Source organism: Rhinolophus hipposideros (genome assembly GCF_964194185.1).
Source record: "Rhinolophus hipposideros genome assembly, chromosome: 14".
Lineage (NCBI taxonomy): Eukaryota > Metazoa > Chordata > Mammalia > Chiroptera > Rhinolophidae > Rhinolophus > Rhinolophus hipposideros.
The window spans coordinates 44,909,426-44,932,539 of record NC_138060.1 but is presented as its reverse complement, the minus strand read 5'-3'; the positions used below and the strand labels follow the sequence as shown (position 1 = coordinate 44,932,539).

Here is a 23,114-nt window from a genome sequence, read left to right as displayed (position 1 = left end):
GAGAGGAGGATTCTTCTAAAGAGAAGATAACACACTTCTCAGCTGTGGTAACACAAATTCATGACCCTTTCTAACACTACTTCCACATTTCAATCTTTTTCTCTTTTTGATTGAGGTTAAACATCCCTACCTAGTTATATACATACTCGATTAAACTTTAGAACGTCCAGCACGCCACAAGGCTCCCATGTGCCCTGTTCGAGTCCTGCAAGTAACCGCCATGCTCCCTCCTTCACATAGATTAGCTTTGCTCATTTTTAGTCTTGACACAAATGGAAATATATAAAATGTTCTGCTTTATTCTGAGTTCTTTTATTCAACATTATGTGCATGAGATTCATCCATGCTGTCACATTTACCAGTAGTTAGTTCCTTTTTAATTGCTGTGCATATTCTGCTATTTGAATTTGTCACAATTTATTTACATATTCTACTGCTGATGACATATGGGTGTTTCCAGCTTTTGGCGATTATGAATAAAGCTGGTGTGAACATTCCCTGTATATGTCTTTTTGTAGGCCTGTGCACATACTTCTCTTGAGGCTGTTCAGATGAGTACAATTTCTGGGTCACACTGGTACGTTTAGCTTCAGGAGGTATTGCCAGTTTTCCAAACTTTGGCTTGATTTATACTTCCACCAGCAATGTATAAGAGTTCCACTTGCTTCATATCTTGCCAACAACACTTGGTATTGTCGGGCCTTTTAATGTTAGCCTTTCTGGTGGAGTAAAGCACCACATTTCAATTTGATGGAAATAATTATTATCCAGCAATACAGAGCCATGCAAAAGGCACTATTTGTGAAAACAAAATGGGGCTTTGGATTGTGTAGAGCTGGATACCATCATCATCCTGAGGAATGTGGGGAAAGTCATCTCCCAGTGTTTACTTGGCCCTAAAAGCCTGTGGGAGGAAGTCCTGATGTCTCTCTTCCTGAAATAACTCACTGGGCTGCATCCATTGGTGGGGGAGCGGGGAGTATATTCTGAGTCTGCATATTTCCACATTTCTGAGATCTCAAAGTCCACGAGCACCACAGCCAAGTTTCCATTCAGTTTGAAATTGCTCAAGTGCTTTGTCCCGACACTTTCAGGACACAAAGTGGGAATCCTTCACTCATTACATTTTGCACTTGATTCTCTTCCTGTCCTCATTAAACCCCTGAGTCAACAGAGTTTACTAGAAGCAACTTTCATCTTTCCCTTTGAAAGGGCCTTATTATCATGTCTGGTTTCTAAGTGGGTCCATTTTGAAACACCAAAGGAATCCCTTAGTTCTATTTTAATATTTAAACAATGTTACTGAATCAAAATAATGTTTATAGGTCTGACTAAGTGATCTTTTTTATTAAAAAAATGCTCCCTCAAGCAAAGAAAAATGGGAGGGGGGGAGAGGAGGGTTGCCTTCTCCAACATCAAAATATTTCTGTCCTAAAATCACTTTGAAAACAAAACAACCTGAGATTTTTTTAAAAAAATCATGGGGATATTTTATGTTGGTAAAATAAAATGTTAGAACAATTAAGTGTGTGTTTGGGACACACACTCTCCTTCTCTTGAGCAAAGAGGGTGTTCTTTCTACCAGTACTAAAATGATGCCTGTTTCCATTAATCTAGTTCATCGGATAATTGATCAATGCTTTCTTTTCCAGCTTTAAAGGGAGAAGGATGAGAAAAATAACCTAACTGTGATAGTTAATATTTTCTGAGGGCAGAGGGAGAGGAGAGACAGTTTAAGTGCTCACTACCACTCCAAGAAGAGCAAATTCCAGACCGTACTCTATGCATGGATTTATTGAGCAATTTAGGTAGCCACCCTCCAGAGAATTGCTGTCACTGGGAGAAGGTACTTAAAGGGCCATGTTCATCGCCCCGGAACACAGGGACTGCAAGAGAATTTCGGGTTGCTATTTTCAAGGAGACATTTGTTTCCAAACAAAGGGCTCTCTGCCAGCTATTTTAGAAGTACTTGCATATTTATTCAGCCAGTGCTCTGTGCTGGGGATTGTCTTTGGGCACTGAGGTTTTATCAATGTCTATTTAAAGCAGAACGAAAAATAGCTCAAGATGAAAACATAGAATATCTCCAGTCTAGAATGTGAGATGCTTCCTTTTCTTACAGGGCTGATATTTGGCTTCTCCTGTTCTCCCTCTCTGAAATTGACACCTGTCTTACAATCTTCAGTGTGTCTTAGTCTAATGGCTGCTGTTTTCTTTTTAGTGGTACATAATAGTGTGCCTTAACAAATTATAGATTTGAAGAAATAGAGTGTGTAGATGTGTACAGTTTTGAGAGAAAACAAATCTTCTCTGTTACGACCTATTATAAACTCTATCTGGTTACGTCTCCCATGGAACAAACAAGGTCAAGACTTCATGTCATTAAAAGGGGAACTATGCTAGTATCCATTCATATGGTGCAAATTAGAGAAGACGGCAAAATGGAAAAGGCAAAAACATGCACATTATGTCAGAATCTCTAACTCTTGGAAAGATCGGGCCTAAGTTCCTGATTCAGAATTTTTAATCCTCAAGTACTCTTTTCCTCTGGTCCATTTAATAAATTTCAATGAAGTATAAGGCATTGGGCTTATCATTGAGAACCCAGATAAGAATGAGATGCTGTGCCTGTTTAAGACACATCTGTGTTCTCTCTCTCTCTCTCTCTCTCTCTCTCTCTCTCTCTCTCTCTCTCACATACCCACACACACCCACACACACCCACACACACCCACACCCACACACACAAATACCCTACCCATCTCCTGGAGTTAAACACAAGTTTGACTTTCAAAGTCACCCAACAGATGTGCCACGAATGTGTCACACTGTAGAGAAGTGAGAGTGAGTCACACCAGCTCTGTGGCTCGAGAAGTGTGTGTGTGTGTGTTTAGGAGAGGTATGACCTGAAGGATGAGCAGGGTGGGAGAGTAGGGGATGGGCATCACAGGCACACAGAACATCCTGCACACCCGAGGCCATATCACATGACCGACCACGCATGCTGTGTACTCAATGCTGGTGTGTGTGTATGTGTGGGGGGAGGCAGCACTTAGCAGAACACGACAATGTCCTGGGCAGGCTGCAGCAGGCTGAGCCCGCTGTGCAGGGCTCTGCCGTGCTGATACATGTGGAGCTGATTCTGAAGGGCCATGCATCCCAGCACGGGATCATCTGGCTCAGAGCTGACACTTTGCTTTGTGGCTGTTACATCTGAGCCCCCCAAGGACAAATGTCAAATTTAACAGTACCTCTTGTTTTGAGTAAATGAACCACTGGGCTGGGAGGAGCATTAGCTGTTCTGTACAGTCGCTAAGGCCCATATCGATGATGAAATAGGCCATTCTCTGGAGGCCACAATGCGTCATTATCAGAGCAGGAGGAAGAGTAATGAGAGCTAACACTTAGCTAAGAAATGTCTTTAGTTCTTACCATAAGTTCATTCATTTATTCCTCCTAATAGCCCTATGAGTTAGGTACTATTCTTAGAGAAGGAACTGGAGGCACAGAGATGTTAAGTAACCTACCCAATATGACACAGAACTAAGTAAAGAGAGGTCTGCTTTGAATGCAGACTGCCCCTCAAGTCTGTGCTGTCAGCCACTACCAGCCAGTCTTCAGAACGGGGAGGAAACAGTGCAGCTTGAGGTCTCCCTCGTTCCTCATATTCCCTCCACTCCTTTGCCTGGATGCTTGAATCCCATACTGACAGATCCACTCATTCATCGACCCTTCATTGTACCCTGAGGATCCAAGAAAAGCAAGACCCAGCTGCCCATCCTTGAGTTGTGCATACCTCAGGATGGGAGAAGGGATAAGAGACACGAGCAAGCCAGAGGCAGGTCAGTGGTCTACTGACCAACAACTGAGCCATTACAAGGGTTCTGAGGGGGCTGAGGCTTCCCCAGACTCTGAGCTATTATACTTTACCAGCTAACACAGAAAAACAGATTTTCTCAAAGTTTCCTTCCAGTACTACCGTTGCGGTTTTTCACATACTCACAGGTCACTCTGCTCATATGATGATTTCTGTCTAAATTGATTTTTTTGCTTAAATAAAATTTAGAGAATTTTATAGAAAAGTAGTTTTGTTTTCCATAAAGAGGAGGTAAGAGTGAAAAATAATCATGGTTTTCAGGTCGATTGCCTGTTTTTGAAAACAAAGTTTTATTGCAACAAAGCCATACGCGTTCATGAAGCTTTTACGTTGCAATGGTAGAGTCAAGTATTTGCAACAAATACCAAATGGCCTGCAAAACCTAAAATATGTAGTATCTGGACATTTAAGAAACAGTTTGCATATCTCTGAAACAAATACAATTTAGTCATGACTACTATGGTTGCCTGTCCTCTGTCTGTAAAAAAAAGGAGATTAGCAAAGGTTCAAGAGGTATTAATTAAGGTTGTTCTGGCATCAAACTGAGATTTTCTCATTGGTAATAAAAAGACTAAATGAATATTGAAAAGGGAATAACTTTATCACTGCATGATTTAATATTATTCCATACTAAATTCAATACTTCCTAAAATTATGTTTCATACCACTGTGTGCAGAATTTACACTTGGGGAAATAATGTATTAAACTAGTATATATATATCAAATCAAATTATGTATGCAAATATGATTTGGGAGCAAAGATAGGTGAAGATACCATGTGTTTCCCCAAAAATAAGACCGGGTCTTATATTAATTTTTGCTCCATTAGGGCTTATTTTCAGGAGATGTCTTATTTTTTTCATGTACAACAATCTACATTTATTCAAATACAGTCATGTCATCTTCTTCTGGAACATTGTCATAACGTATTAAATGTGTCCATCTGGCCAAGATCTTAACTAGGGCTGATTTTCAGGATAGGTCTTACTTTCAGGGAAACACGGTACTGAAAACTGTGTAGCACTAAAATCACAGAAGAACTCCATTGTGTATATACTGGAAATTGGAATTAGGTAGGACCCATAGGTTTAAGCCAGCAGTGTAACTTTAGGTAGGTTTTTAGTCTCTCTGAATCTCAGGACACTGAAGATAATAAAACTATTCCTATCTTACCTGCCACGTGTGATGACCCGAAGTCTTGGGAGGCTCGCTGTTGGCAAAGAATTTGTGACCATCAACTATCCTATTATCACTGATGTCCTACCTGGCCTTCCTCCCAAATGGGCGACGAAAGAAGGGAATGATGGGAAGGAAGGAGGGTGGGAGGGAGGGAGACTTTTCCTCCTCAGTGATTCGGTGTGGGTTTGGCACCTGGGGGACCCCGGTGGCCACACCCTGAGCTAACTGATGCAGGAAAGGGGCCAGGCGTCCTTTCTAACACCCCAGTTTGGTTTTCCCCATGGCGTTGGGTTCCACGATACCAGGATCCTGTCCCATTCTCTGATTACACATGTTTCAGCATCTCCGGGCAGATCTGCCTTCCAGTTTATAGTAGCTGTGAAAGGTGGATATTTATTTTGGAAACTATGCCTTCAAGCTTTACTTTTAATGCTGTGACTTAATACTGGGGCTGTACACCTACACTGTGGCCTTATAAACAATGCAAAACAAATAGAGCTTCTGTCTGACACTTCTCCTGAACGGGGACGAAGGCTTTTTATGAAAATAAAAAACAGCTGTGGTAGCAGCAACAAGAGCACATAACAGATCTTGTGTCACCACTAGAGGAAGAATTTGAGAGAACAGCTATCATTTATTTAGCACCTACTGTGTGCCAAACACAGTGCTCAACGCATTGTCCTCATAAGGTCCAATGTACAAAACAATCCAGCAAGGTTGCTGTGATAATGTCCCTGCTGCAGGTTAGCTTGTCCCACTTAAAAGCAACATTGCACATCTTGCCCAAGATGAGACAAGTCCAGTAGGGCCAGATTTGAACTCAGCTCAGGCTACCTCCAAAGCCTTTTGTTCCTTCTTCTGGTCTGTCCCATTGTGTAATGGAAATTTCTCCTTTTTCTAAGGTGAGAATGTGCTGAGTGTCCCCTTTCTAGGAGACAGGCTGCAAGGAGAAATGTGTTAGTAAAGCTGAAAGAATTTTAATACTTCCTTTGCAGCCCAAGTGTTAATGGGCTTCAAGTCCCACAGTGTCACTGACTTCACTGGGCTGCCGATGCCCAAAAGGAATTTTTTTTTTTTAATTTCCCAGGTGGATGCAGAAAAACATTAACATTTGGCAAATGGAAAGGGACAGCAGATTTTCAGTTTCCAGCTCTGATGACATTTTTAGATATTAAAAATACGAAGTTCCTAGCCTTCCATTTAATTTTGGGGGCTCTTTAAGGATTGTGTGTGGAGGGGCCAAAGGAGAAAGTGGGGGGTGAATGCACATCTCTGGTGAGCAGAACAAAAACGATCACAGTAAACCTTGGAAACACAGTAACAGGCAAGGATGTAACTCGGGAATAAATGAAGAAATAAACTAAAATTAGAAAGACATTAAGTGCCCTGATGATGATTTTTATGTAATTTCCCAAGTACACACGGCAACCTACAATATGAATTTCCTCATTATTAAGCCAGTAAAATTCAGCCGTAGAACCAATGAGCACATCAATATAATTTGTGCACCAACAAAAGTGATTTTAACTGAGGTTAAGTGCCTTTAATCCAAAAGGTTTATTTTAATGTAAGTTTCACATTAAAGGGGAAAGGAAAGAAACTCAGAACAACAGAAATCTCTCGTGGAAGTCTCGAAGCATCCGTACAAAGCACATTCATTCCATCCAATCGATCCATGGGGATGTTCATGTCTAAAGTATAAATCGGAATTTAGAGACTTTATAAAAAGCTGTTTTTAAGCTCAACACACCCCAAATGAGAAGGTGTCAACGAGTGCTTAGGGACTCTTAATTCAGAGATTATTCAATTGCTCTATTCTACAAATACACTCATGAAACTGCCATAAGGAAAAAATGCTGTAAAATAAACGCTGATCAGCATTCTCAAACAAAATCAAAGACATGTTTTGCCCACCACTCAAAGGCATGGGCCACATAAACTTAAGCTCAAAGAGCAATCTGAAGAGGTTCCTTTGTGAATTAATGTCCAGTGGTTTTCAGAAAGAAAAGGAACGGAATAGGAGTGGCAGCCACAAGATGTTCCATAGTATCTTTGTTCCATGGGATGGACCCCGCCTCGAAGGGCAGAGAACTACAGTAACCTATTCAAATGTTAGAAAGCATCCAGGGCTCACTACTTCCTCTTCAGCATAGCACACAAGTCTTGATTCTGGCCTAATTCTTAATATTCCATTTTCCTTTGGCCTCCAGACCCCACTGTCTATCCTATCCCTGGTTCCCCTCCTTTTGTCAGTGAGCAACTTGACAGCCAAGGTTTGATAGCCAAAAGTGAGTCCCAAACCCTACCACTTGTCCATTTTAGCCACTCCTCCTTAACTGGGCTTTTGCCACACACAGTTATACAAGATGCCTGCTCAGTTCAACCATTTTCGATAGCGAACACACCAGAGGATCTAATGTCTTCTAGGGGAGGGAACTGGCAAGAGGATGCAGATTGTAGAAACACTGTTGTCCAAACAAGATTAAAAGCATCAATTCTCACATCATGCCTGGGCTATTAGTCCTTGTATCCTGGTAGAAAACACAGACCCAGAGAAGTTGAATAACTTGTTCTGGCCCAGATCAGAAAAGCAAATGAATGAGAGTTGAATTGATGCACACCCAGAATTGTTTTGTGTCAGACAGCTTGTGTTTTGTGTCAGAAAGTAAAGCTGGGGAGATGCTGGATTTGGCTGTCTTTTAAAACATCAACAATTTAACCACATAGCCAATCTAATTTCACTGAGCAAAGCATCAGACTAACTGGGACTACAGAGTGAGGAAGACACAATGCTTGCCTTTTAGGAGTGCATAAGCAAGCCAGGGAGCCTCACTGGTGTGTGAAGAGTCACACTGTAATAAAGTTCGTGGTTCATAGAGCTGAGTTCAAACAAAGCACTATAGGGACACCAGGGGAAGAACGAATAACTGCCTAGAGTGTGGTGCGGTCCAATGGAGGCTTCAAAGAGGAAGCGACATTTTAGCAGGCTCCTGGGCTCAGCTTAACCAGGAGTTGGAAGCCAAATTTCATGGAACAGCCTCTGCAGAAATATGGAGGTATGAGGCGGTGGGTCAGCATGTTCTAGTATGGCTGGAAGCTGGGGTATCTATTAGTAGGAGATGAGTGGATGAGAAGTGGAAGCTAGAGATGTGATCACAGAGCAGCCATAAGTGGCATACTTGGACGTTGAATGAGCCACTTAAAACAGAAGTAATCAAACAATGGCTTTTGGGTCAAATCTAGCCCTTCACCTATATTTGTAAATAAAGTTTTATTGGATCACAACTACACTTGATTTTTATATATTTTCTATGGCTGCATTTTTAAAAAAAAATTTTTTTTGTGCTACAGCACAGTTGAGTGATTGAAAGAGATCATGTGGCCCACAAAGGCAAAAACATTTTTTTCTACCAGGCTCTTTTTTAAAAAATTGCTGGTCCCTGGCTTTAAAGGTTTGAACTATTCATTTGAATTTCTGTAACTGAAATGCCTTTGGTCATGCTAGCTATAATCCTAGTCTCTGAGCAGCATCGTCTTAAAACTTCTCCTTCCGCAGCATGGACAATTAGCTGTTCATCTGCGTCATAAGCTTGTCCAGACATCTCTTTCACTCTCCCAAATTTTATGCTTTTATTTATTGTTTCTCTTTTTTTATTTCTTGTTTTTATTTAGGGCTTAGCCACACACGCGCCTTTGCTGACATCGTTACAAGCCTTCCACCCCACCAGCACAAGTTCATCCCTCAACTTTGAGTCATTTTGCTTCCTTTGCCTTCTTCCCAAGTTCTTCATAAATTTTTGTACCACTTTTAGAATGCTGCTGAAAATCGATTTTTTTTTTTTTTACTTGGCAGTTACCGCTTTCAAATTCCGTGCTCTGACAAATAGCGATTCCTCTGTAAAAAGGCTCCCCTAGCTGGGCAAAGCCCTTGGAAAATATAAGGTACACCAACCAGCATTACAGAACAGAAAAATGAAGAAATATTCATGCTTTTCTGATGGGCTACACTAAAGGATTTCTTTTACTAGTAAATCTTCTTATACATTTAAAATCAAATTTGATCTATAAAAATTAAATTTGCACATGATTTTCCAGGGGGTATATCTCTAATATAGAGCCAGGGGTGTGATTATTATTTTATTAACCACTGCCAATAAAGCAGAGTCGAAAAAGGAACACAGAGTTTGAAAAGCTGCTTTTTATAGCATTCAGTGTGTCTTACTACCTGGGTCTAAATCCCAGGACTGCCCCTTACTGTGTTACCTTGAGTAAGCTAATTAACCTCTCAGTGCCTCAGGTTCCACATCTACCCCCAAAAAGGGGGAATAGAAGGAATATAGGGTTGTTTGGAGGATCAAACTGGAGAAAGTAATTAAAGAGATTAACCCAGTGCCTGGCACATAGGAAACACCCTATGTTAGCAATTACTATAATATACTTCTTAGGCTTCTCTCATTTCCTTCTTTCTTTCCTTCCTCTTTTCTTCTTTCTCTCTCTCACCTTCTCCAGCATAAATAATAAGAAGAATGTGCTGGTAACAGCACTGTGTGACCATCATGGTGGACATAAGGTAGTTTTTGCCTCCTGTCTTTCTGAGGAACACTTCATCCCACACTCCTGGCTCAGATCAACCTCAATCTTGGCCCCAGGGACTTGCACACGATTCAGACCTTGTCAGTCACAGGATTCCTACCCCCACTCCCCATCCCCCAAAGCTATGTGTTCATAGAGGGGCACATGACCAAAGTTAGGCCACTGAGAATTGGTCCCTAGGCACTGATAGAACGGTCAGGTCTAAGCCTCTCTCTTATTGCTGGGTAGACTATTGGACTGGAGCTGCTGTAGCCATCTTTATTAGCCATGGGGAAAATCTTCCCAGAAACAAAACCAACATAGCAAAAACAGCTGTGAGAGACAGAGGAACAACGCCTTGAAAATGAACGTGGGCTCTTGGATCCAGCTGTGTTACTCTGGACTGTGCAGTTACATGCAGTTGCACACTTTAGCTAATGCCAGTTTGAGCTGGGTTTTCTGTCACTAACATCTAAAGAGTTCTGACACATACCAATGAATCGACCTGAACTTGTGGCTAGAACTGAATGCAAATCTTGCTAATCTTGGTGTTGCAGAGAAAGCATGGCAAGGAGCGGTGGCAGGCCTGAATTGTAACCTGGGTCTGTCTTTAGCCAGTCAGAGATTGCTGGAAAAACCCGTTTCATCTTTCTGGGTCCTAGTGTACTTGTATGTCAAATGAGAGAGGTGAGTGAAAATCAACCTCTGAGATCCTTTTTCAGTTCTAACATTCTATGAATCTCTATTATTCTTGGGTTCCTTTGAGTTGCGTACACTGTGGTATAAAATGGTTACTGATTCTCATATGGTCCTGTTTCCTTCTGTTTCAACTTTAAAATATTCTGTTAAACCCTCCGTCCCTATACTTCAACTGTTTATTTCTTCCCCTTCATTTTCCTTCTAAGGAAATGTATTTATTTTTGTGTACTTGGGCATAATGATCCCATTTTCTTCCCATTTCTATATTTTTAAATCTAATTAAGGTGATAAGTTCCTTTAGGGTTGAAACTAGAGTTTTTCTGTGGGTGTAAACATTATTTTTTTAATTGCCAACCAAGCTGCCAGTTTTTACAGAGCAGCAGGATATGGGTTTTAAGTAATGTAAGCAGGAAATGGGTCTCCAGCCCACACAAAATAAATGCAAAAGTACTGATTTTCCCTGAGTCCACATCTGGCTTACTCATTTATAATTTCAGCCTGAACTGAAATTCTCCCACAGAACTACAGTGTGACACCCATGTCTACAGAGTGTCAGACCAAAAATGGAGCATCAGGTGATCATCCTGTGAGTCCCACTTACACATATAAATAATCTGGCAATTTCAGGTCAATATCGTGCTTTGTTTCAATGGTAGAATCTGGGGTCTGAGCTAAGTGACTATTAGCTTCATATCTTCACATTCACTGATTTTTAAGTAATTCAATACCTCTAAAGTTTGGAGGGATCAAAGAGACCTGGCTGAAATATTGTCAATTGACATATCATTTACAGATAGAAACATCCAAAGGAAAAAGACCCTCCCAGAAGGGATGGCACACGCGGGATGCTTTCTTATCTGATGACCCAGTCCATTCTTTTTCATCAGGACCCTAAATATGAATAAAATCCCAACCCCAACAGCCTTAATGGGTACTTCTCAACAAATACAACAAAATGATCAGAGGTTTCCAGGTCAGTCGGTTTAGTAATTCAATGATGCCAGTCATTGCATCATTGCAAGGGTGACATTTCTCTTTCTATCTTCCATCCACAGTGCCTGCTTTGTTCTACAGCTAACTTCCTTTAGGGATGGAAGACAGCGACCAGGGATACTGGTGGCTACTTGCTTCCATATTCATGTACGTTGGAAGGGAGGGCACTTCTGTCCTAATATTCCAAGCATGAGTCTTGCTTGGTTTTGGCAATTTTATTTTGATAAAATTTCAAATTCGCTAAAAAGTTGCAAGAATAGTACAAAGAATTCTTGTATACCCTCCTTCCAGATTCACAATTCTTAATATTTTGCTACATTTTCTTTCTCTCTCTTTCTATACACACACACATTTTTGTGAATCATGGTCAGTTAGTTGCAGACATCAAGAATAAGAATAATCTTTTACATAACAATAGCCCAATGATTAAACTCAGGAAATTTAAAGTTGATACAATGGTATATTCTAATCTACAGTCCATATTCAAATTTCACTAAAATGTCACAATAATGTCCTTTATAGCTCTTTTCCCTCTGATTTTAGATCCAATCTAGATTATATATTATATTTAGTTGTTATGGCTCTTTGAATCTCGAACAGTTTGCTCAGTCTATCTTTGTCTTGCATAATCTTGGCATTTTTTAAGAAGACTGGCTATTTTTTTAATTGGGTTATTTGCTTTCTTATTATTGAGTTTTCAGGTTTTTATATATTCTAGAGCACCTTTATCAAATGTGTGATTTGTAAATATTTTCTCCTAGTCTGTGGCTTGTCTTTTCATTAATTTTAGTGTCTTGGAGAACAGATGTTTTTAATTTTGATGAAGTCTAATTTACCTTTATTTTTAATTGTTTATAAGCTTGAATTTTGATTTCATTCTCATTGGACCAGCCTGGGTTACAGGTTCACACTATGAACAAATGACTGTGGCTGGGACATAGAATATGCTAATTGGCTTGAGTCCATTGAGTTGATCCCAACCCTGAAGTTTTCTCTGAAGTGTAGAAAGCCAAGAGGTAGAAAAGTGAATTAAACTTTAGGTACAGTTAGGATGCTGGACAGGCCACCAAGAAACATCCCAAGTAGTAGCTCCTAGCAGAAAGAACCAATATGACTGCTGGCCACCCTCAGAGCAATGCTGAGTCAGTCTTCCTCCGAAGGCCACATTTCCCACTTCCAAAACCCAAGAGCTGTTAACCTGTACCAAGTCTTCAAATGCAACTGTAGGATCATAACTGAGGTACTTGGCTTTTCATCTCACACTGTTAGAAGGCAGTGCTCAGATCTCAAACATCTCAGGGGTCCCCTCACAGCACCTAGCCCAGTGTCCCATTCACAGTTTGCCTTCGCCAGATACCCAAGTGGTGGGATGAATGAAGAAGCAGCAATCCCAGTAAGTGTTTCACCTGGCACATATCCCTCCCTCTTTCTAGGGCTGCCTGAATCAAGCCATTTGTCTGTCACTTTCTTATTCACAAAGAGAGAATGTAAGAATGAAACTTTTGTGGTGCATATACTCTGCCGGTGTTAAAGCATGTCTATTTCAAATCTCCATTATCAGATGTTTAGGGATCACTAATTTTTAATTTACTAAAATGTTCTTTTTGTATGAATAAAGTACGTAACTGTTTGGAGGAGGGGGTGGCTGGAAGGAAAAAAGCTAAGTCAAGTTTGGGAAAATGCCAATGTGACAAATTTCTACACGTTTCTCCCACCACAGAAGTTTTATGGGCAAAGTATCACTAACGTCAATATCGTTGTCTCTTGTCTCTCTTAGTCTCACCAATACAGGCAGAACTCTCTATTCCCACTGTCACGGTGGGGAAATGGAGTCTCCAAGTGGCTAGATGATCTGCTTGAATTACTGGTGGCTCTGAAATACACAGCGAGTTAGTAACTGCTCTGGAATACAAACCTGCCATCCATGACACCCAACTGCTGTCTTTGCACCAACTGCCATTCAAGTTTTATCTGAAAATCCCCACAGTTATTCTGTTTTCATGTCATCTCTGTTTACACCTACCCTTGGCAATATATCATTAGTGTCATGTCAGAATTCCACATGCTGACATCCCCCATGACTTGATTTTAGAAGTTGAGCAAATCTTATTTTGTAGATAAGGCAAATAGGAAAAAAAATGTTGAGACTCCACTTACATTCTTTGGACATTCCCACTTCAAAGCACTTCTGGAGTCGACAGTACTGGCATCGATTCCTGGTGACTTTATTAATAACACAGTTCTTATCTCGGTGACAAGTGTAAATCATGTTCTTCTGAATACTTCTGCGGAAAAACCCCTGCAAGCAAACAAGAAGATGAGAAAACTAAGTAAAACTACTGAGCTTCATGAGAAATCAAAGCCAATCTTATCAATGCATTGATTGCTCGTTCTAAGTAATGAAGTGATGGCAGCAGAAAAGTTAACTTACTTAAGCCTTAAAATCCTTGTGGAATATTAATAGTCAGTTCTCCCTTTTTTGCAAATCAGAAAGCCCCTTTTAATCAAAACTAGACATGACCGTTATTATCTTGCTTAAAGAAAATTAATACCAAGCTGATATACTTGGAGAACATAATGCAGAGTTGGGTTTCCTCCAAACAGGCTTAGTTTCATAAGCAGCTACCTTACTGGCCAGAATGATTTCAGGTTGAGTCCACCATTAAGAAACCCAATATAAAAGGCACCACATTTGCAAAAGAAATTATTTGATTAATGAAAGAATTAGGTCTTTTTAAAAAAGTCATCTCTGAGTTCTTTTACATATTCAGCTCCTATTACATTATTTAAAATATTAATATGATTTAATTTACAAAATGTTTAGAAAAACATTACCTAGGAAACAAGGCAGAAAAGTTATTGCCCAGTAATGTCATGTTAGATCTGTGTTGTCCAATATAATAACCACTAATTATAGGTGACTATTTAAATCAAAATTAATAATAATTAAATAAAATTAAAATTTCAGTTCCTCATTTGCTCTAGCTACATTTCTAATGCTCAATAGCCACATGTGGCCAGTGGCTACCACACTGCACAGCACGTATACAGAACATTTTCATCACTGCAGAAAGTTCTATCAGGCAGTGCTGTACTACAGCACTGACTGACAAGCTTACCTAAGACTCATCTAACGCTCTTGAGAAATACAACTGTTTGTACCTATTTACTACTGATTGGACCCAGACTCTATATGGACTGTAGAAGACTGGAAAATTACAAATAATATTTGTTTAATATAGATGCAAAAGGATTTCTGCTTGGTTGAAATTAATTTTACTGCCTCATAGGACAGTATAACAGTTTAGATACCAGTTTTGTATCTAAATTTGCAATCTTATTCCACCATTCTTTTTTCCTTTCACTCTATCTATCTATCTATCTATCTATCTATCTATCTACCTACCTATCTATCTAGCATCTATCTAATTATCTATATCTAATTATCTATATCTACATATCCATCCATCCATCCATCCATCCATCCATCCATCCAACTTATCTACCTACCTAGATATTTTTCTCACATCCTCCTTTGAACCAGCTTTGTCATCCTACTGGTTCCCTCAGTAATGAGTTAAATAAGTCTTCAATGTGTGCTTTCTGAATATTTGAATGAATTCGTGTTTTTTTTTAACTCTTTGAAAATTATATTTTGATGAAAGAGGCAATCTATGCTGATTTTTGTGAAATACCAATGAAATAAAGCAGGCTTTCAGCTCCATAAGCACAGGGTTCTGGCCTTGTCTTTGTCCTCCCCATTTCTATCATACAGCTTTGCAGGCAACAGACAATCCAGTGATGCTTGTTAAATACACAGATGAATGAACAGGGAGTGGAGGGTATACCAGCTGACTTTCCACTCTTTGGTATTTGCCCAACAAATACCTCTCTGTTGCTATTAGTGTTAAAAGCAAGGAGTTTTACATTGTTAATTGAGATGTGACTTTTATCTACATCAGAAACAATTCTCTTGAAGGTAAGGAATACCACCAAATGAGTTGAACCGCAAATAAGACTCACCCTCTGAGTTCAGCTTTCCCTGTAATACACTAACACCCCAGGAGCCAGAGCTAAAAACATTCAAAGCTAAAGCACATTAGTGAAGAAAGTTCAATGTAACACACATTGTTTAGGATATTTATGTGGGCACCCTAGGATTTTTAATGTCTAAATAAACATATTTTTACTGGCATGATTCAATTGTAAGTGCCTGGAAATCTTGTTAAGGCTGCAACTCCTGTCACATCCCAGACACACACATTTTCCAAGAAAACAGTTTATTTTTGTACCTCTGCAGCTACAAATATGCTCAGAATCTAAAATAACGGGTTACAAATACTTTGAAACCCTAAGAGAATCTGTGCAGAGTGGTCACCTCAAAGCACATCTTTTCCTGAAAAAAAAACACACACAAAACAAACAAAAAAAACCCCTACAGGACACTTTTGGTTGCCAGATGTACAAGCTCACTTTACAAAAACTTCATTGCTTTCGTGCCAAAAAAACACTGACACTATGGAAGATCCAGTCTTTTTCACATGTGGGAAGTAATTAAGGTATGGACAAAGGTGACGCCACCATTTATTAAGAACTGAATATTCAGTTCAGCAAATTCTTAGTGAGTGACCGCAGAGGACAGAAAAACAACCTCATGATGCTCAGATGACAGAAGAAAACAGAATTAAAGAACTTTATATGTCACTAATTACCCAGTCAGTGTGGTTCAGTAACAATGACGGCAGAAACGAAATAAGACTTCTTGGTTTTCCCAATCAGATATCTGGCTGGATTACAAACAGGAGGTCTGAGTTTCAGTAAATCATTTCCATCAAGGTAGAATACTTGCTGACTAAAATATATGCTGTGAGGTATTTTTATACGTGGCTCGGGTAAACAGAAATGCCCTCTGAGACCAAAAAGGTTTACATTGTACAAATCCTCTTTCGCCCTAGTAGATACGGGAATTGTTACCTGAAACCAGCTTTCTCTTAGACCACTGTTTTGAGAACCTAGTGATTGTATGTGTGTATGCATGTGCGTGTGTGTGGCGCCAGTGCTACATGCCACCTACATTTTATTTACTTAATATTTGTATTTAGGTTGACTCTTCTTTTTATGTTTAACACTATCAACACTTTTAAACTCTGGTTTCATTGGAATACCAGCACCAACTTTCAATATTAGAAGGCACTCATAAAGTAAACAAAATGAAAGTCAAACAAAACAATAATCAGATGTTATTTCAGTGCCTTTAGACACCTGGATCTGCTAAAGGCTCCAGACCTCCTAACTCCTTGCTGAAAAGAGAGCAAAGCAAGTGTTAGAGACGGATCAGCTCTGATTTGAGACTTTCTCTTTGAGGAATTCAGAGAAAATAAACAAGTTTCTCACTATGCAAATCAATGCGGTTTAAAGTCATGAATTCATCCCAATTAAAACTGGGAAACTCATACTTTGGAACCAAAACTATAACCCAAAACTTTTCCTATGTAAAAACGAGTTTTAAAGTGCTTTGTGCAAGTATAATAGTTCTTAAAGCCAATAGATGCACAGAGACACATCTGGAGGAGGAATGACTGAAAGCTAAGCATGTAAAGAGGAAGGATTCGGTCCAAGGGGAGAGAGGAGTTGGGAGGCAGAAGGGGAAGAGCCCTGGGGGGCGGGGGAGTTAAGGGTCTGCATTGTAGCCTCTTCATTCATTACCATTTTGTGGCTTTGGACAAGGCACAGCCCTGGGGGCTAAGCTCTCATCTCCTAAGTGAAGGGCTGGGGGGCTTATTTCTAAGATGCTGTCCAGCTATAAATTTCTGGGATTCCAATACACAATCCCCAGAGAGGGACAAATTGGGATTGCTTCAGAGTTGAGAATGAGCGAGAGTCTGTGGGCAAAGAAAATGGCCAAGGAAGAGGTGGTGTTTGAAGACTAAGGAAGGAGAGAACCTCCAGCTGTGTGGGCAAAAAGGGCCATTTCTTGGGACTAATCTAGAGCTTACAAGACACCAACAAGAGGACTCTCAGATGGCTTTTACATCTATGTTGGAACTGAATAATCACAACACCCCTGTAAGGGGCCTCAGGCAGATTATCTGTCGCTGGAGTTAAACTGGAGTGCTTACATAACACCCATAAGCTCATGACTGTAAGTTTTCAGAAAGTCTTTAGGTCTGGTTTTCAGGCATGAAGTCTAGGGTTGCTGATACCATCATTTTACTCTTCTACATTCGTAGAACATCCTTTTCCGAGTAAACCCAGAAAATTTTTATTAGGCCTTCAAGATGCAAATCACCTCATCCAGGAAGCCCTCTCTGACAGATCCAAATACACATGAATAGTTAGTTCCTCTTCTAGGCAACCTTGGTATTTTGCTTTTCCTTCTCTATTACACCTACTCGTATTTAAATATGATACACTACAATAAATAGTATTGTCTACTTCAGAGGCTACATGGGTGATGTAGGGGAAAGCCAGCCTTTGCCTAAGGGAGCTGAATGGGCATTATGGATTTCCACATTTAAGTATCACAGTACCACCATCACATGTGACATCTTCCTTGCTGGGATGCAGGCCTTCCTGACAGAGGAGAATAATGAGCATGGGCGCCAGTTTCTTGAAACTAAAGCACGCAGGTTGGTGTGCTTCAAGATGTTTTTGAGGTGATTATGATTTTTGGGCTGATTATGATTTCCCTGGCATCAAGACAGTGGACTTGGGTAAGAAGAAGGAAAGACTCAATGTATTGGCTATTAAAAAACTGGTAGGAAAGTAGTTCAATATTTCAACACCTAATAAAATTATATCGGTACATATCCCGAGGGCTAGGGCGACATTTCCTGACATACAGTCTATTCAATAAATAAATATCGAATGAATGAATAAGTGAATGAACGATAAAGTCCTCAGCTACAACCAGAACCAGAGGGATGGTTCTGGATGTAGTATACCTTAATTCCATAAAAAAAAATTATTCAATAATAATGTATTCCTTGAGGATGGTATTACCTGTACTTAAGAAAGTAAGCAATCAGATTTCTATGAAGTTAGCAGAATATCCACTGATTTGAGTTGTAATCAGGTTAGTCAATAAAGACTTCTGTTGGTTAACCATGGTTTGTTTTGGTTAATGTTAATCATAACTTCTATTGGTTAATCATGACTCTTGTTAATTAATCATGACTTCTGTTGATTAACTATGACTTCTGTTGCCTAATTATGGTTTGTATGGATTAACCATGACTTCTGTTGTTTGTGATAGTCAAAGCCAGTAGCACAACTAATTCTATTAATTTAGAACAAGATCATAGCCCTTCATCACAAACTAAGTCAACAGCTTTCTAATCATGAACTTTTCTCCCTTTCTTACCTCACGCTCTTCTATGTTTGCTATTCAGAAAACTGGGGTCTAACCAAAAGGGACAAAAAAAAATTCACATGGTAGAGAAGGCCACATATACAGTACAGCCATCTGGTTCATGATTCATGTCTTAGAAATATTCATGGAATGCCTATCTTACTCATTATTCTTCCCTTTCGGGGCATGAGGTACCATTGTTCTAACTAATCCTCTATTATCTAGAGTACAAAGACAATCCTAAATCAAAAGGACAGGTAACTATCTCTTTCAAACCTCAATATTCTCCTATACCTAAAACTCCAAAATTCATCAGTCCCTCGATGCACTAGGCTCAAATTCCAAATCTATAGAGGACATGGAGAAAAGAAAAGTGGCTCATCTCATTTCCTTCTTATTTTGATGTGAGATGAAGTTGAGTCACTTTCCCTCCTCCAATACTCTCAAAACATTGCTCTAATTCTTGCTTTTTTGTTTTTTTCCATTCATGAAGGCTGTTTCACCTTCTGGTTTTCAGATGTTATCACACATAATGTTCTCTGCCCCTCTTCTTCAGAGGGTGATTTTTGTAAGTTTAGATACTGGCCTAGTGATTAAGAATTAGGCTTTAGTTCAGGCATATGTGGATTTGAACTCTGACTCTGTCACTTACTATCTGTGTGATATTAAGTTACATACAATAAGGCCTAAGTTTTTTTCATCTGTAAAATGGAGATAATAAAAATACCTACCTCACGGGATTACTGAGTGTACGCAATCAGGGAATACATGTAAAGTGTCAGCACGATGTCCCCAATACATAACAAGTGCCCAATGAATGGTATCCATGGTCACTGAAGAAACCTCTTTTTTTCAAAGCTTTCTTCTGAACAATTTCCAATATACATTTTGTATTTAAATAAAGATTCCCAAATAGGATGGAACCCTGTTCTAAATCTCTGAACAATGTAGGCTATTGTGGGTAGACACCCTTATGATTCCAAAGGCCATCTCTGTATTTACTCATTCACATACTGACTCATTCATTCAATGCCAATTAACTGGAGTGGATGTGGTAGGCTCTCTTGGACATACTAAGATGCATGTAGGCTCTCTTGGGCATACTAAGACTCTTAAAGAACATGGGTTTCAACTGCACAGATCCATTTATATGTAGATGTTTTTCAATAAATACATAAAGTACTATAAATGTATTTTCTCTTCCTTATGGTTTTCTTAATAACATTTTCTTGTCTCTAGCTTACTTTATTGTAAGAACATAGTATATCACACAAATAACATACAAAATATGTGTTAATCAACTTTATGTTATTGGTAAGGCTTTTGGTCAACAGTAGGCCATTAATTAAATTTGGGGGGAGTTGAAAGTTACACATGAATTTTTGACTGTGTGGGGGATCAACACCCCTTACCCCCATCCCCAACTTTATAAGGCATGGTCCCTTCCCTTTCTCAACCTATCAGGAACGGTAAGTCAACATAATACTGTGTAGCCGATGCCACCAAGCAGTGTAATGGAAGCTGAAAGTGGAAAGTACACAGGATAATGCCTGGTGCATAGTAGGCACAAATAAAATATTTACTGAGTAAAGACCATAGGAATTCAAAGCAGTTAGAGCAGAACTGGCATTTGATCCAACCAGCAAAGAAGAGGTAAATTTTGAATGGCAGGCTTTTACCCTTATGGATGAGCAGCAGAGGTGAGAAAGTACAAGAAAGGGCCAGTGGTCCAGATTGGCAGAGATGTAAATGGTGTGTGTGTGTGTGTGTGTGTGTGTGTGTGTGTGTGTGTGTGTGTGTCACAGCTAGAATATTGGATTGATATTCAGACTGGGGAAGATCTTGAAGGCCACGTTAGGCATTTACTCTTCTGTAAAAGAGATGGTTAGGGTCAGAATTATATTCTGCCAAGACTGTTCAGGAAGCTGTGAATCACCGATTTCATCATGCTATTATTTTATACATACTAAAGTAGATAGTGAGTTCTGAGTATTAACACAAAAACCTAAAACCTTGATCCTACTTTCAGGTCTAAGCAGGAATGTAGCCCAAGAATTCTTGATTTCTGAAATAGCATTGCAATCTGCTGACACCTATTTCATCATAAGGTTGCTTGTGAGAATTCATACTGAGGTGTTTTGAATGGAAGTTGCCTTTTAGCATTAGAATCATTTACATCAGGTTTCACATGTGTGGAATGCATCATGATCAGTTTTTTAAAAAGGCACTAAGCAAAAACTATTTTCTCTCTTTCCTTTTTTTTTAAAGGCAACTTGGTCTTATATTAGTCATAAAAAGCATTGGATCAGGAGAAATTCACCCAAAAAGTAGCGTGGGAAACACATCTGTTTGCACTGGGTTTTTGCAGAGTTAATTTCTATCCCATGCAAAGTTCAAAAGGCTAATTTCTCGTTCCAGAGCAAAAGAAGAAAAAGAAAGTGAGGAGTCACTTAGTCATTTCTCCTTGGTCATTACAAAGAAAGTATTTTACAATTGTCACCCCAATAAACTTTAATTAAAAAAAGAAGAAGAAAGTATTTCAACCCCATCTCAATCGAAATGTCACCAGGTGCCCCTAGTCGTCCTTCACCGGGGATCTCGAGGGTGGAGAACTGTGAAGTGCAACCTCAGGCCTGCGCAGAGCTGCAATTCCCATTTCCAACCAGAAGCAAAGATGCTGCCAGTAGGAGGTGAATATGGAATAATCCCATCACAGCTACTTTGGGAAACAGTTTTCAGACCAGGAAACACGTTGCCTTAAACAAACAAAAAACACCCTCCAGAGTAAGTGGAAGTCTATGCGTGACAACGTCTGAAAAAGTTATTAATAGCAAGATTTGGAGGGGAAGGCGAAAGAGAGAAAAGTAAGGACCTTTTCACCTCACTGAAAGACAATGGGTAAGAGGGAGGGAGAAAGTAGAAAAACAGCCTACTATTTTGATGACAAGCTGAAAGTTTCCTCCGAAGCACCTAAGCAGGGAGGGTGGGCATGGACGTAACCCAAAGAACACTGAACAAGTCAAGTTAGGGAGGGGGCCACAATCTGAGCCACAAAAAGGAAAACAGCATAAGATTTATATTCCAAACAAGAGAGTTGAATTATCTCAAGGGGTAGAGGCTTAGAGTTATTTTTTGTTAAAAAAAAAAAAAAAAATCTCCACCAGGACAAGGTCCCACTGTTAAGAATTTAGTAAAGATGAATGGATGACAAAAGTAAAGATTGAGCACTCTATGTTAATAGACATGGCTTCTATAATGTCCATTATTCTATATCGCCTCTGGCCTGCTAACTGTCTTTTCACTTTGAACCTGACCATATATTTCAGGCCTGTCTCCTTTCAATTTCCTTGGACCAGAAGCTTCTTTGGCACATTCACTCTTGCCTAGGTTAGAAAGGCAAGCCTTTATTTTGGGAGCTGCCTAGAAAGATGGCTCTAAAGAAGGCAATCACTACAGATTTAGCAAAAACATTGTCTCCATGGGAACTAATCTTTCCGGAAGAGTGTGATTATGGAATCTTCCTGGACTTTGTCAGGTGAACCCCTGAGAGTTCAACCCCTGTTAGACCCAGAGGCCAATGCTCTCAATCCGCTTAATCTCCAATTAATTAAAACTCCCTGGGAATACCAACGAAAAGGCGGCCTGTGTTCTTAACTGAGAACCTGAACTCACAACATCAGAGATCAAGGTCTAAACTTCTACAGTCTGGATGTCCCAGGAAGGGCAGTAAGCCAATGCATTCAGGTCACAATGTTCTTTATTTTAAAGGAACATGAGCCAGGGAGGAAATAGTACTAGGTACTATAAACGGAAAACCAACAGTAAGGAGAAATTAATCGGCTGGATAAAATGTCTTTTCATTTAGGTAAAAAATGTCTTTTTTATATTTCCCGAACATGACCTTCTTTAAAATAGTAATATTTTAAAGTGACCAGCTATCATCCAGGTCTGCTTTTTATAACCCCATTGTAATTGGTAGGCAGCTAATCCATCAGGTTTTGTGGCCAGTTATCTCAAAGCAAAATTTTGGGGTAGAGAGTTTCATAAGGCAAGTAAACAATATCAATTAAACTGGCTGTTTTCAAAAAGTCAAGAGATCTGTTAGATGTGGGGCTGCTTCAGGGACAGGCAACCTGTGCAGTCCCACAGGGTCCCAAACTTAGAAGGTCCTCACACCTGGGTTAGTGTTCTGCTGTCACCGTCTTGAAATTCTGAAACTTTGGAACAAGAGGCAAGCATTTTCATTTTGCTTTGGTTCCCACAAATTAAAAAGCCAGTCCTGGCTCTAGAATACCACCTATAGCAGTGGTTTCCAACCTTTTTCCTTTGTGAGGATGTGGAAGTCTTTGATAGTCTCTCTTCGCCTCTGGTTGACCTTAAAGCTAGTTTTACGATTGTAGATCAGACAGAATTAAGCAAGTCCAACACAATCATACTATTCC

At 39.7% G+C, this 23,114-nt stretch overlaps 1 protein-coding gene across 4 annotated transcripts in view; it reads right to left on the bottom strand.

The window, feature by feature from the left end:
* RARB (retinoic acid receptor beta) overlaps positions 1–23,114 on the bottom strand; it is a 531,514-nt gene that overhangs the window by 82,333 nt on the left and 426,067 nt on the right. For all 4 annotated transcript variants that reach the window (XM_081071630.1, XM_081071631.1, XM_081071633.1 and 1 more), the window contains one exon: positions 13,479–13,620. In XM_081071630.1, the coding sequence (XP_080927756.1) occupies positions 13,479–13,620 (142 nt within the window). The remainder of the gene's footprint in view (positions 1–13,478; positions 13,621–23,114) is intronic.